Below are 13537 nucleotides of genomic sequence, written 5' to 3'. Positions count from 1 at the left end.
GAGGGAGGGTTCAGGGCCATGAAATGAAAGTAACAGAAGTAAAAAAAAAAAAAAAAAAAAGCACAGCTCAAGTGTGTGATGATTGAAATAAACAGGAAGCATAACACAGCTGTAGTTATTACATTTTGAGCTTGTTATAAGGGATGTTTTGTGTTTCTAAAAATGACCACTTTTCACAATACTCTGCTTTTTAGAGCTGTGGACACTTTGCTACAATTTGCCCTCTAGCCTTTCCTTTAACAACAACTAGTATACAAATTAAATCAGATATTGTTTTTGTTTTAAAAAAAAAAGGAACACAGGCACAAGATATAACATTTGCAGAGTAATTGTAGTTCAAGGGTGAAACTAAGTAAAACATTTGGAAACAAAAATGTCAACTCTTACAATGTTAGAGTGTTTAATGGCGATCACGTGCTACAATGTACCGCATGGCAAATTATGAGCGATACCTGTGAGAATTCATTTTCAGGTTCTGGCAGTGTGTGTGTGTGTGTGTGTGTTTGTGTGTGTGTGTGTGTGTGTGCGTGCCATGTTCTACCTGTTTAAGTATGGAGCACCACAAGTTGAGGGGGAAAGGAGGTGAAAATTAACATTATAACACGGTGAAAAACAAGCACACACACAGGGCGTCAAGGGGGATGATGTGTGGTGAGGAGAGAGAGAGAGAAAGTGCTCCAAGGATGAGGGCTAGCAGCGAGGGTGAAGGGCAGAGAGGAGGGGAGGGGGGGCTGGGCCTCAGCGTGGTACTCCAAACTGACACACAGCCACGGGACACAGGCTCCAATTAGAGTCATAGCAACACTAATCAAACCTGATCTACAACCTCTGGCTGCAGGGTGAGTGAACGTGTGCGAATGTGTGTGCGCTTTAGAGTGTTCACACATGAATCCAGTGAAATACAGTCGCATTGTGCTTAGTATTCCACATTCAGCTAAATCATGTTTGCATTCATCCTCTTTTTTACCTCTGCATATAAAATATATGACTTTTATATATGTATAAAAAAAGATAGACTGGTATTAGTTTGGTATTAGAATGCACATTTCATGAAGTTGAAATCTCCTCCCTTTCCAATATTCTTGACTGTTCTCTCATGACAAATATCTACCTGGCTGCAATACATATTCCCTTTATCTGCCTATCCTACAGTGTTATTCTGCAGGCCTGTCAATCATAACTCAGTGAAGTGCTTCTTAGATATCATATCAAGGCCCACCGTGGGCAAAGAAAATCGCACAGAGGATGGAGGGAAATGTGAGACGGTATCACCTATCTCGCACAGGAAATGGGACTGTTTGAAGATTTGCATGGTGGCGTGGTCGCTTCATAAAGGTCCTCTTCTAGCTATCTCAAAGTTCCCCCCCAAAAAAACCTATGGGGGGATAGATTAGGGGACAGTGGCGAGGTAGAAGAAAGCCGCTTTCGTTTATCGTTCAATGCAGTGGAAAAGATGCTGCATTCCCCTTCAATATTTTCCACTTATTTGAATATAAAGGCTTAGAATTATAGCATGTGCTGAGTGCATATGTGTAGAGTATGTGCTATATACTGTATGTGTGTGCATAGAGAAGTAATAAAATGCACTGTTCACATTAGAGTTTCCTAAGCTCATGATTAGAATACTAATAATCAATCTGATTTTAAAAAGTTAACCAATCCAGACAAATTAAATCTGACTCCTCATGATGCCAATTAATTCCTGGCACATCACTGTTGGGTTACCTCATCGTGTTTGGTCACCCGTCGGGCCACGATGAGCTGGATCATCCCTCGCTTGTTGCCCTCTACCGACATGGATTTGCGCAGCGTTTCCATGGATTCCTGGTTGGTCTTCCCTAGCAACGACTCCCCGTTGACAGCGATGAGTTGGTCATTAACATGCAGACGTCCGTCCTGCAGACAAACAACATCATGGGAAAGTTAGAACTGGCTCATAAATACTTCAAAAATCATTGTTCAGTTTTTGCAGCTGCTCCTGAGGCAACGTAGAGGACACATATTTCTAGGATCACATGTACCCTTGCTTCCAGAAAATCCCAATAAATACTGGGAAAGCTCATAATCTTGTTTTCCTATTCAGACTAATGAATTAATGGCTCTGTAATTCTCTGGGTTGTACAAAATCACTTCAATTCAACACAATTTTTTATACAAGGGGATAATAAAATATTAGAGAACATTGTTGCCCTGAGGAAAAATATTGCAGCATGGTAGTCATGCCTCTTTAAACAGCATTAACATCATGTGACCACTTCAAAATCACCATGACAATGAGTGAATCCAATATTTCAGTGGAGCAGCAGCTTTGCAGCATCTTTCTATAACCTGTAGATAATTGAATTACATCTAAGAAATCATCAAAATGAATAAATGTAATGGTTAGGGGGTGTGTGTTGGGGGGGTGGGGGGGGGGATAAAGAGGGGAGTAGGTACTTGCCTTGCTAGCAGCACCTCCGTTGATGATGGATTTGACAAAGATGCCCAAGTCTGCGTGGCTCTCCTTGTCCCTATTACCCTTGACGCTGACCCCCAGGCCTGCAGACCCTGACTCATTGAGTGGGATCTCAAAGGTCATGAACTCTCGGGTACCATCAGGGGTTAACACCATGTCATCTTCTTCTGGCTGCTGTGAGTAATAAATAAATGGGATGTTATATCTTTTTATTATATAACTGTCTCAAGCACTTACTGCTCTGGCACTAGTAGTAAGCCAGAGAACATTTATTAGATAAAAGCTACACAGGTCTGACTCTTCTAAATATTAATCACCCAATTTAACAATGAAAGTTTGCAAACTTTTGTTGAACTTTTTTCTACAGTGTTATTATTGTAAAAAAAAAATACTGTATGTGCTGCCTCTAACTTTAACTTTAGTGAAAAGACTGAAAAACAAAGACAACAACAATAACAATAAAAAAAAGATAACAGAATAGCAGAGAAAAAAACTAAAAGAAGAAGAGGCATGAATGACAAGAAAATGAAAAACAGGCGGGAGACAAGATAAAGAGGGGTAAGATGAGGGGAGCGGGAGAAGAAAGCGAATGGATGGCAAGCATGTCACACATCTCGGTGCTGTCATCGTCAATTGGCCGTACTGTCTAGCCGAGCGTCGCAAATTCTTTTCCACTGTCGTGGGCTCGGTGCGGACATAGGAGAACTTTTTTGAAAACGCCAGGTAGCAATTTGATGCTCAAAAAAAAAGAAAAAAGAAAATGGCTTCCTTTGAGCAACATCCCTCTGAAGGATAATTTGTGACACGTTAAGAACTGGACACTCCTTCCCTGTGCGAAACCAGCGGGGCCCTTTGTTGGAAATTACCGGAGAAGTGTTTTGTTGCATGGATGCTTCTGTAGAACCTCATGCATGGTACACACACACACACACACACACACACAAAAATGGTTCATTTCAACTGCCAGAGAGATGTGAGAGAGTACTATTGAGTGTCTAACACCCAGCACGATCAATTCAGCTGGAAAATGGTCCATCAAACAACCACCCTGGTCTCTTTTCTAACAATTTCCACTGGTGTCTAACAAAGAGCATCTGTTGGGGGAAAAAATAACAAAAGATATAGCATTTGTGTATTTTACTTCTAGTTTTTTTTGCCATACAGAAGGAGAAAAGATGTGAGGGAAATCTAATGGTGTAAAGAAAACACAAGAGGCATCAAAAATCTGCCAGTTTCTTTCTTGTGTTCACTGCAACAAAACCTGGTAAAGATTTAACAATGGTTTAAAATTATTTCCATTTTGTGGTTTAGTGCCTACATATACCTGAATGTTGAGTGTATGTGCTGAAACCAGTTACTCTGATGTCAATCCACAGCTGTTCTTTCTTGATAATCAAGAGAAATAAGACATGACACATAAAAACATCAATATGGTCCTAACACGAATACTCATTGCAGCTCTTGAGGTTTAGATGCCTTGCTTTAGCTGCTTCAGCAACACTTGTTGAGGGACTGTGTGTGTTTCCCATTGCACGCCCACGTTTATTGTCAGGAGATAAGAGCCGATGACTGTCCGATCACAAGCTCGCTCCGCAGGAAGCCTGAGAGTGCTGCTGTAATACTGTGATTGGCCAGATTGTACTGTATGTGTGTAGTTATTGCCATGGCAGCCAAATTCACATGAACAATACTGGCAGGGAGAGCAATCAACCCCAGAAACCCACTGCAAGACCTCTTTAAATAGACTCACATCAATACACACACACACACACACACACACACACACACATACACATACATACACACAGCTCTTAACAGCTGCTTGGACAAAGAGTGAAGCACAGGAAAGAGGGGAAAGATAGAGCATAAGGTGATTTTTTTTTTTTAACAGAGGCTGAGGAGTTATTAGGATGCAGTGGTGCGTTCAGGTGGAGGCTCTTTTCAACACCCTCTGACTGAGCCCCTATTCTCCAGACGGGCCCTCCTATCTGCCCCCTTCTCTTTCATTTCACTTTGCTTTTTCTTCTCTGGCTTTCAAAATGGCAGTACACCTGTCTGTACAACTTTGCCAAATGGGCTTTGTTCATGACTGGACCGTTAGTAAATTTAGACAACTGGAATCCATTTAGCGGCGTTGCATTTCAACACCTCCCAAGTTCTATTACAGAAATCACCGGCTCTTGTCGGGAAATGACCCCTTTCGCTCGCCCTCAAGACAGCTGAACGAAGCGGATAGCGGACCATTGAAAATCAATTGGATACCCGGGGTGACGGTAAATATAATACATTGACAAGGTTTAACTTCCCATTCTTGTTTGGAGCTTGTAAAGACATCATGTCAGACATTCTATAGGCGTTGACACCTGTTTTATTGAAACAACCTTAACTTAAATCACTGTGCTGCCATCAGTCGGTTACCAATGTAGGTCCATAGCAACGCAGCACAAACATACAATTTCCACTCTGAAAAGGAAACTTGTGGATGAATAGCCTTGTGCGTCATTGGCAGGGTCAGTCACTATCTTTAATGAAGCTGTTTGGTTTTTGTTGTTGTTTTTTTTTTTAATCAAAATGAAATAAATAAATAACAGCTATGAGTTATGTCCCTGGAGAGGCTTTTAGCCCAGCAGTTGAAGATAGTAATACATTGGATGAAAAAATTACTTTGGATGGACCCTATCTGAGTGTGTCTGAGTGTGTGTGAGTGCGTGTGTGTGTGTGTGTGTGCGAGCTCTCTTCCAAAAATGATGACAGAATAACCACCCACTCAGAGATGTGTTCCGGGAATAGCGGGCCGAGGCAGAGAATGAGAGAGCAGTGTAACATTTTCATCAGACAGGAACAAGTGCCGCTAGCCAAGAATGAGTTTGTCAGGCTGCTTGACAGGCCTCGTTGCACCGATTCAGCTCAGGCAGAGGCGGATTCAACTATCTCTGAACGGGAGAGAGAGAGAAAAAGGAAGTTTTTTTTCATTGTTCTGAGCTCAGCCCCATATATGCACCTGGGACAGAGTTCACAAAAGTACTTACAATAGATGAACTTATGTAAAAAGCTGCATGCTGAAATCAACTCCATGATTTCACCAGGAAATATATAAAATATGTCTGTGCTGTCAGTTTAAGTCTCAAACTGGTAACTGCTATATCTTAAGGTCACATTTGCTCAAATCTGATTCTTTTCTCAGGTACAGTTATTTCCTTAGATTAACATGGACAGAAAAAACAGAATAGCCTCCTTAACAGCGAGAGGAAGATTCTCTCCAGTGAGAGTGACATTCACTAATGATGTCTGAATGTCTCCAACACCTTCACTCATACCTGCTTCTAAAGCCAGGGAAGAAACTATATCTTTGACTTTGATGACACTTGGACTGGTACATTTCGCAACAGACGGTTTTTTTCAGGTTCCAGTTGTCTTTTTATATATCCAGCTCAATAATTAGACTGCATTCAGAGCAATTCAACTGAGACAATTATGCTTTCATGTATACAGTCAGGAGTAAGGGTGTAACAGTACGTGTATTCATCCCACATTCTATGACCCGAACAATTACTGTCAGAATAGTTCAATGATCCACTTACTCTGACATGCAGAACAATACTTACAACAACTACTACTACCACTATACTAGAGCACAAGTTCCACTCGGAAAGTTTTGGCAACAAGCTGTAGCATGGATCGATGCTAGTCAGCTAAGCCAAGGTTACCCTGGTTACCCTGTGTGTGTTGCTTCTGTCAGAATGACAAATGAGAGACTGATACCAGTGACTGAGGGCAACACGATTATTAAAATATGCTCCATTATCTCTGTAGTGAAATAGTGCTGCATCTTCAGTCCCCCTCCCCTCTCTATGACTGTTGGCTGTTTGCTTTTTTGCTGAACTGATATCAGACCAAACCGTCCCAGAGAACTTTTACTTTTATATAGATGTTCTAGTGCACATGATCCTCAGAAATCAACTATTAGGCATCTAGAAGTTAAAATCAAGCACATGGTCACTGGAGTTGAACGTCAACCTGTGATATAAAGCCAGCAGCAAAGTGAATTCGGACCTAATCTGCCCTGTTAACTGGAGAGTTTTAATTCTCCAGTTATTGCATAATTTGCTGTTCATATACTTGTGCAGACCATTAAAATGCATTTCTTGCACTGTTAAAATTGTGTCTCACACTGCAACAAAGCCAACAATTGACCATCAACTATTGTTTTTGCAAATAAACAAATTGTAGATGCCCAAATGACCATCATTTTACAGTATGTAGTTCCCTCCATAAAAAAGGGCTCTGTAGAGTCTGTAGTTAATGTTGCAGCACATGACTCAAGTCACCCAAGTGCTTTCAAGATTCAGTGTTGTGTTCAGGCTCTGATCATCAAGGTCAAACTTAACATTAAACCAATTTTAAGTGGAGTGGTTGTAATATCATTATCATTTTCCCACTAGCTCAAGTGGCTATAGTTACTCAAAGAAGCCTCTGCCTTCTTCGTTTTGCTCTATCCAGTTTCACCAAGCCGTCACAGCCCATTATACGATTAAGTCCTTTATTAATTAACACTGTGAGGAAGCACCCATTCATTATGGTCTATTGTCCTGGCTGGGGGGGGGGGGATAGAAGTGGCATGTGAGCAGAGACAGAACCAGGTGAACACAGATGGGCAGACAGAAGAAGGCATTGTTCATCACTCTAGCAAAAGAAGCCTACCTGCTCAATAGGTATTTTTAAAATTTAGTTTCTACCTCGTTTAACTTGTCACATGCTAACGAGGAATATGTGTTGTACAGGTGCAAGTGTGTGTCAGAGAAACAGAGAAAGAGCAAGAGTGAGATGCAAAAGGGAAAAGAGAGGGAGAGGGAAATAGAGAGTGCAAATGAATCACAATTACTTCTATTCACACATAAGTCTGAGTTCTCTGCACATCACTGCCTAAAACAATTAACACTGCTGGAAACTTCTCTGCACACTTGGCCCAATTTGGCAACATAAAGGTCACTGGAAATGAATTTAACAGGGCTAAAAGAAATCAGCCATGGGTGTAATTGCAAAAGTGGCGCACGTGTGATAAGTATTGTAACACAAATTTCTTTTGGCTGTGTTTCTCCTCACAACATTTTGTGACAAAGGGCACGAATATTAAATACTGCTAAGCCTAACAAACAAATCCAGCCTTTTTCAGGTACAGTGAAGGGTTGAGAGGCAAACTGTTACACAACACTGAAGGGCATGAAGTGCACAGCTGGCAGTGGCAGGTTTGTCAACTAACATAACATGTTCTTCACTGGGCTTTCCACAAGATTTTTGACTCAGCACTGACAAACTGGGAATGTTGCCCTTTAGGGATTTTCTAATGAGATAGCACATTTGGCTCATTAGCAGAACAAAGTCTGGTTCCTATGAGGGCATCAGAGGCCAAATCTATCTACATCACTGCAAATGCATCATGGCTACTGGCAATCAATGAAGGGTGGATCTCACTGTGAGCAACTAAAAACAGACTCATAAGTAGAGCTGACTTGACACTAGTTGTTCCTATAGGCGGTTCAGGAAGTGATTACATCTAATCAAAGATTTTAAAAATAATAATAAAAGTTGACTTTCTAAGTGTACTTGGCAACTGGGAATGTTTGCAAAGGCGTTTCAGTGAAACCAAAGGATAGAAGCACATCATGAAGCAGATGCCTCTCATTTCAAGCTAATGGTGGATAAAAAGCGATTTGCTATGTCCAACTGCACATGCACACTTCCACCCATTATGTGTTCTGGAAACAGACGCTGAATCCCCTTCGGGAGAGTAACCGTGTCGCCATAAGTGGCCTTTAACTACCTTGTTTATCGGCATAGCACAATGCTGCGGAGCACCCCCCCGTTCTCTGCACTGACAGCAAGCATAATTATGGGAACAGCTGCTGAAAAGTGCTAAATGAAAACAGGTGGCATCGACGAGACGCGCTCGGAAATCGTTAACCAGGCTGGCATTGTCTTCAACCGCGCTTGGCAGCATTAGCTTTAATTACGACAGAGCATGTTTCTGAACTCTGCACTTTGATCACAAAACCTTTCTATAGGAGCCAAATTAATAATGCAGGAAGAACCCAGCAGCACTCTTGAAATAGAAGGCTGAAGTGATAAACAAGAAAACAAGACAAGCAAGCGGATAAAGGAGAAGGGAACAGAAGGAGTAAGGTGCAATGAGAGGGTTTTCAGCTAAACGTCAAGGACTGAGAGGAAAGTATGAATTGTATGAAAATTTTAGCAGACAATTTGGATAAAGTGTCCCCACATGGAAGATGCTTTTTGGAGAGGGAGAAGAGTTTTTTGGTGCCATGGTAACATATTGGAGCTCTTACCTACTAGATCACCATGCCCTGTCATTTCAGAGACATTTTTAGGCACAAAGTGGAAGAGAGAGTGACCTCTAAGATGCATCTGCTGCTGCCAAACTGTTCTAAAGAGCCCTGTAAAGTCATAGATGCTCTGACTGATTGCAGGTTGCCAAACCAGTCTACACTGCTCCTTCCAAAAGCATTTAGAGCAATTCCTGTAATTTGACTTCACCTGAGTTCCAACTAGAACACATTTCCAGAGTAAGGGGTCAGCTATTTCTAAACATTTATAATGGTGGAGCAATTTGCTGATTACAACCAATTATGTTGAAACTGCTGGTGTATATTTTTTTAAGTTATATCATGGACTGCATTGGAGAATTCATTATTGAAGAAGTGTGAATACAGGCAAGAAGGTTACAGCACCTTGAATTATCAGCTCCACCATTGAGAAATGACTCATCTCCTCGAGTTCTCTGCCAAGTTTTTCCTAAGGTAAAATCTCTGGCTCAGTAACCTGCTGTAATATAAATATACCGTTTAGAAGACGGACACGAAAGATTCTGTCTTCAGCAATTTATTAGCAAAAAGTTGCAAGAAATTACATCATCCCTCCGGTGAGGTGAATAAGCATTACTCTAGGAGACATCTAATTATATTAACACCAAAGATGACATTTTTTGGCATGGCTATACTGCATATCTTCAAGATAGTAATGTTTATTAATGTTTCTGTGTAATACCTAAAATCCTCTGAATCCTGCAGAATGAAAAGGCTAATGATTCTGACTGAGTTTGGACGTGGATTGAGAGAAAAGAGATGTAAGCCAAGACATAGATGAAAATTGGAGGAAAGATCTCAATAGAAAACTGCTTATGTATCCATAAAGATGTATCCATTATCTGACATTATAGTTTAACATATCAAAGCCTCTGTTCTCAGCCGTTCTACTTTTTACGAGATCTGAAGGAAACATTGAAGAGTAAATTAAACAACGAGAGAGCGTGAACTTGGCTTTAACTCAACAGATCTGTGTATCATTTAGTTGCCTCCAAAGACAGGGGGTTCGTGCTTTGTTTGCCTTGTATCAATTCATTTCTCCCTCTACCGACGCGGTAAATGGATCTCAGCAGCAAGGAAATCAATACAGCTTCATAAGTCTGTTCTTGTCCTCCAACAATTCTAATATGGGCAAGTCATGAGCGGTAACCTTGCTGTGCTGCGTGCACCGTAACAAAGGATCAAAGATTAAGAAAAACAGGTATCATCTGCTGTAAATAGCTATGCAAGGGAATGTAATGCTGTGGATGATATATATATATATATATTTATACTGTATATAACTATTTTAGGGACATTATTTTAGCTAAATCAATCTTAACATGAGGAAAGGCTGAATGCCTCGATTACAGTCGATTGGTTTGTAAAAAAAAAAACACATATCAGGGAGGATTTTAAACCAGGCCACCAGGGTTGGCACTTATGAACAGGCCATTAGTCTGCTATAATTGTCAGCAATACTGTCACGCATTTGTCTACCGCGTCCCCAGCATTCGCACAAGCCATAAATTTGGCTGTCACATCAATCAGAGGCCAGAATTAATTGTGCAATTAAGATTCTCATTGCTTGGCAGATATAGCTACTAATGGATCAGTGACAAGTGTGATATGATCATAAAAAGGGGATTTTAATGTACTGTTTAATTGCTCTTATGTGGTCCGCAGTGTTACAATGGAGGCTCTGCAAACCCATTTGTTCCCCCCCTACTCCATAGTCCTATTGGAAGCAGAAGAAAAAAATACTGCTCATGTAGGTCATGGAATGATGTAAGGGCAAGCATGAACAACTTTATTGTGGCACTTGAGCATATGGAGCTTAAGTGACTAATCAAGCCAATATTGTGTATCAGGATTTTACATAGAGTGGTTTAGCAATGGTCGTGTTAAAGATATGTTTAGGGCATGACTGAGTATTTATACTGTGTGTGTGTGTATGTGTGTTGGTGCGTGTAAGACAAGGAGTTGAGATCACAGCATGCTGACACAGCAGCGATATCAACAGACTAATTCACTTATACCGTAGCGAGGGGTTTCGAATGAATTAAAATGATTTGTCATCAGTTGGGACGTGGCAGGCCTGCACTATATTTCTCCCCAACTCATTGTTTATGTAATAATAAACCCGTAGTCGCAGATTTTTTCTGCCTTTGTTTTGCTGTGTCTGCTCTGGGTGGCAGGTGAATAATCATCTCTGGCAGCAGGGTGTGGATGGACATCTTTTTCTGGAAGGCAGGAGTAGTTCCTCATTTTTTGACTTGTTGCCATTGCTTGTTGCACGGTGAAGCACGACATTTGGCTTGGTGATTACAGGGAAATAACGTGCTAGGAACACAATCTCCACTCTGCAAAGCTGGCCGATGTGAACTGAAGGCGCAGCGTTTTGCTCGCAGCTGTAAGCACAAACGGCTCTGCACGCTGGGAGATAAATGCCTACAATAAATAACATCCACTGGCTATGCGTGGGAAGAGTGCAGTGTATATGTGTGTGTTTCAAATGCAATTAAATGTGTCTTTCTTGTTTCTGTGCGGTTGTGTGTGTGTGTGAGAGAGAGTTGTTTTGTAATGTACTTGCAGTGCTTTGGTCAGTGTTACCAGGCAGGTGATTGCATCTGAGGTCATGAATAATAGTTGGTCTCAAACTAAGAGATGGAGGAGGGAGCTAGAGCCTAATCAAACATAATTTGCTTTGAATATCACCCCTACTAACTACAATCCATCTGTACTTCTATTATTTCCACACTAATTACTTTTAGATTGCTATAATGATTTCATAATACATTTTCATAGATCATATTTCTCTTTTCTCTCCACCTTTATTTCTATCCCCCTGTACCTTAGTCCAGAAAGCGTTTATAAAGTTGTTAATTCCTTAGTGTATTCATCTTTTTCTCTCTTTGTTTCTTCCTACTCAAACTCTATCAGCCACTTCTGATGACACAACTCTTCATGAATTAACCTCCAAATCTGTAGGGGGCAGCAATCTATCTGACTTCATCTTTTTAGTCTGTTGTAATCCTGCCTAAAACTCACTGATTCAAACTCCCTGAGCTGTCATGAGGAAGAACAGCGTTGCATAAAGTGACTTTGTTCACATATTGATCAGAACCTCCGGCTGCGTCTTCAAGGTTTGAGTTGAGAAACGCTGTATGTCTCCGCTTGTCTCTCTCCGCTTGTCTCTCTCCTTCTGCTTTCAATGAACATGTATAAGCTGAAGGTTACAGGATTTATCCGACCAAACACAAACACGTGTCTCGACTGGGAATGTTGTAAAATACTGTATTATTATGTATGTGTACGTTTAAGAGAGGAGGCAGGCTCGTTAGTGATGAGTCCAGAGTTTGGTAAAGGTTACAGCTGGTAGAACATTCAGTATCTGTCTAAAAAATGTCTATTGATATCCTTGAAGAAGACAGCTAGCTCACCACAAAGACAAAGGAAATGACAAGGCACCGCCCCACTCTGCTCTCTTGCCATTTAACCTCTTCTCAGCGAGTACGTATTTATTGGGAACTATCGAGAGCTACTGCTATTGCTACTAAAAGCATGTCAAAATACACCCTGTAAGGTAATTAAAGACGCAACACAAACATGCTGGGTGGATAAATTAAATCCTCTGGGGCGCCTGGAGTATGCCTGGCATACAATAACACATCTAAACAAAGGGAGACGTGGAGGGATTTTCGACGTTGACATTAAACATCAGCAGGCAAATGTCAACTAGACGAAAAAGAAAAAAAACCCCAGCTCCTTTCTATTTTCATCTGTACAGCTGGATCTCCTGCCAGTGTGTGTGTGTGTGTGTGTGTGTGTGTGTGAGGCTATACTTCTTTAACAGACGCCTGCAGTTCTCTGGCATGTCACTCACGCTACAATTTAAAACATCATCGCATTGTCATTGAGGGAATTACATGAATGACAGCACCTAAATGATTATCCTTATATGTGTGTGTGTGTGTGTGTATGTGTGTCCTAGCACTATAGTGTGTAGTATATATGCACACACACACACATACACACATACACACACACACACACACACACACACACACACACACACACACACACACATATATACTCACTCACCCATCCAGAGTGTGTGACAGAGGAGGCAATTACCAACCATGCTTTTCCACCATGCTTTATTTGCAATAACTGTCACCGGCGGAGCTTTGGCCTCCTTATCTGATTTTTATGAACATACTTGTAGGGATTATTGAGATTTGTGAAAGCACTGCTGGGAAATGTGAAAGTGTGTGACAGAAAGAGAGAAAAAAAGAAGCAGCGATGGAGAAAAAGAGAGAGAGAGAGAGAGAGAGAGAGAGAGAGAGAGAGAGAGAGAAAGTAAGAAAATGCTAATCTGCCAAGGAAAGTGATGAAATATTAACTAGCAGTCTCTCACAGCATGTAAGAAGTTGGTGGCGAGAAAGAGGAGAGAGAGAGAGAGAGAAGAAAAAAACCCCCAAAACAGACAGAAAGATTATTAGACAGTGTTTCCATGATGGGCTTTTTTTCTAATCGCGTCATGCCTGAGGAGCTAAGAAAGCGTAGCCATCAAACTCAAACGTAGCACAGCACTCATCAGTCGACAGGCCAGGGGCAGCCGTGCATTTTTTAACATGCCGCACCCCCTCGCGGCGTCATTCAACTGCTGTCAAGGCCGCCGAGGAGAGGCGAGAATCGGTTTGCTGCACCCCCCCACCCC

General features: G+C 41.3%; 1 protein-coding gene across 2 annotated transcripts in view; it reads right to left on the bottom strand.

Moving 5' to 3' along the window:
• The window catches only part of LOC128382231 (partitioning defective 3 homolog), a 349665-nt gene that overhangs the window by 156018 nt on the left and 180110 nt on the right, over positions 1-13537 (bottom strand). For both annotated transcript variants that reach the window (XM_053342215.1, XM_053342216.1), the window contains exons 13-14: positions 2441-2629; positions 1726-1896 (exon numbers count right to left, since the gene is read on the bottom strand). In XM_053342215.1, the coding sequence (XP_053198190.1) occupies positions 1726-1896; positions 2441-2629 (360 nt within the window). The remainder of the gene's footprint in view (positions 1-1725; positions 1897-2440; positions 2630-13537) is intronic.

The sequence above is a fragment of the Scomber japonicus genome, chromosome 21 (assembly GCF_027409825.1).
Source record: "Scomber japonicus isolate fScoJap1 chromosome 21, fScoJap1.pri, whole genome shotgun sequence".
NCBI classification, from domain to species: domain Eukaryota; kingdom Metazoa; phylum Chordata; class Actinopteri; order Scombriformes; family Scombridae; genus Scomber; species Scomber japonicus.
Note: the sequence above shows the minus strand (reverse complement) of the source record. Positions and strands in the feature narration are given on the sequence as shown.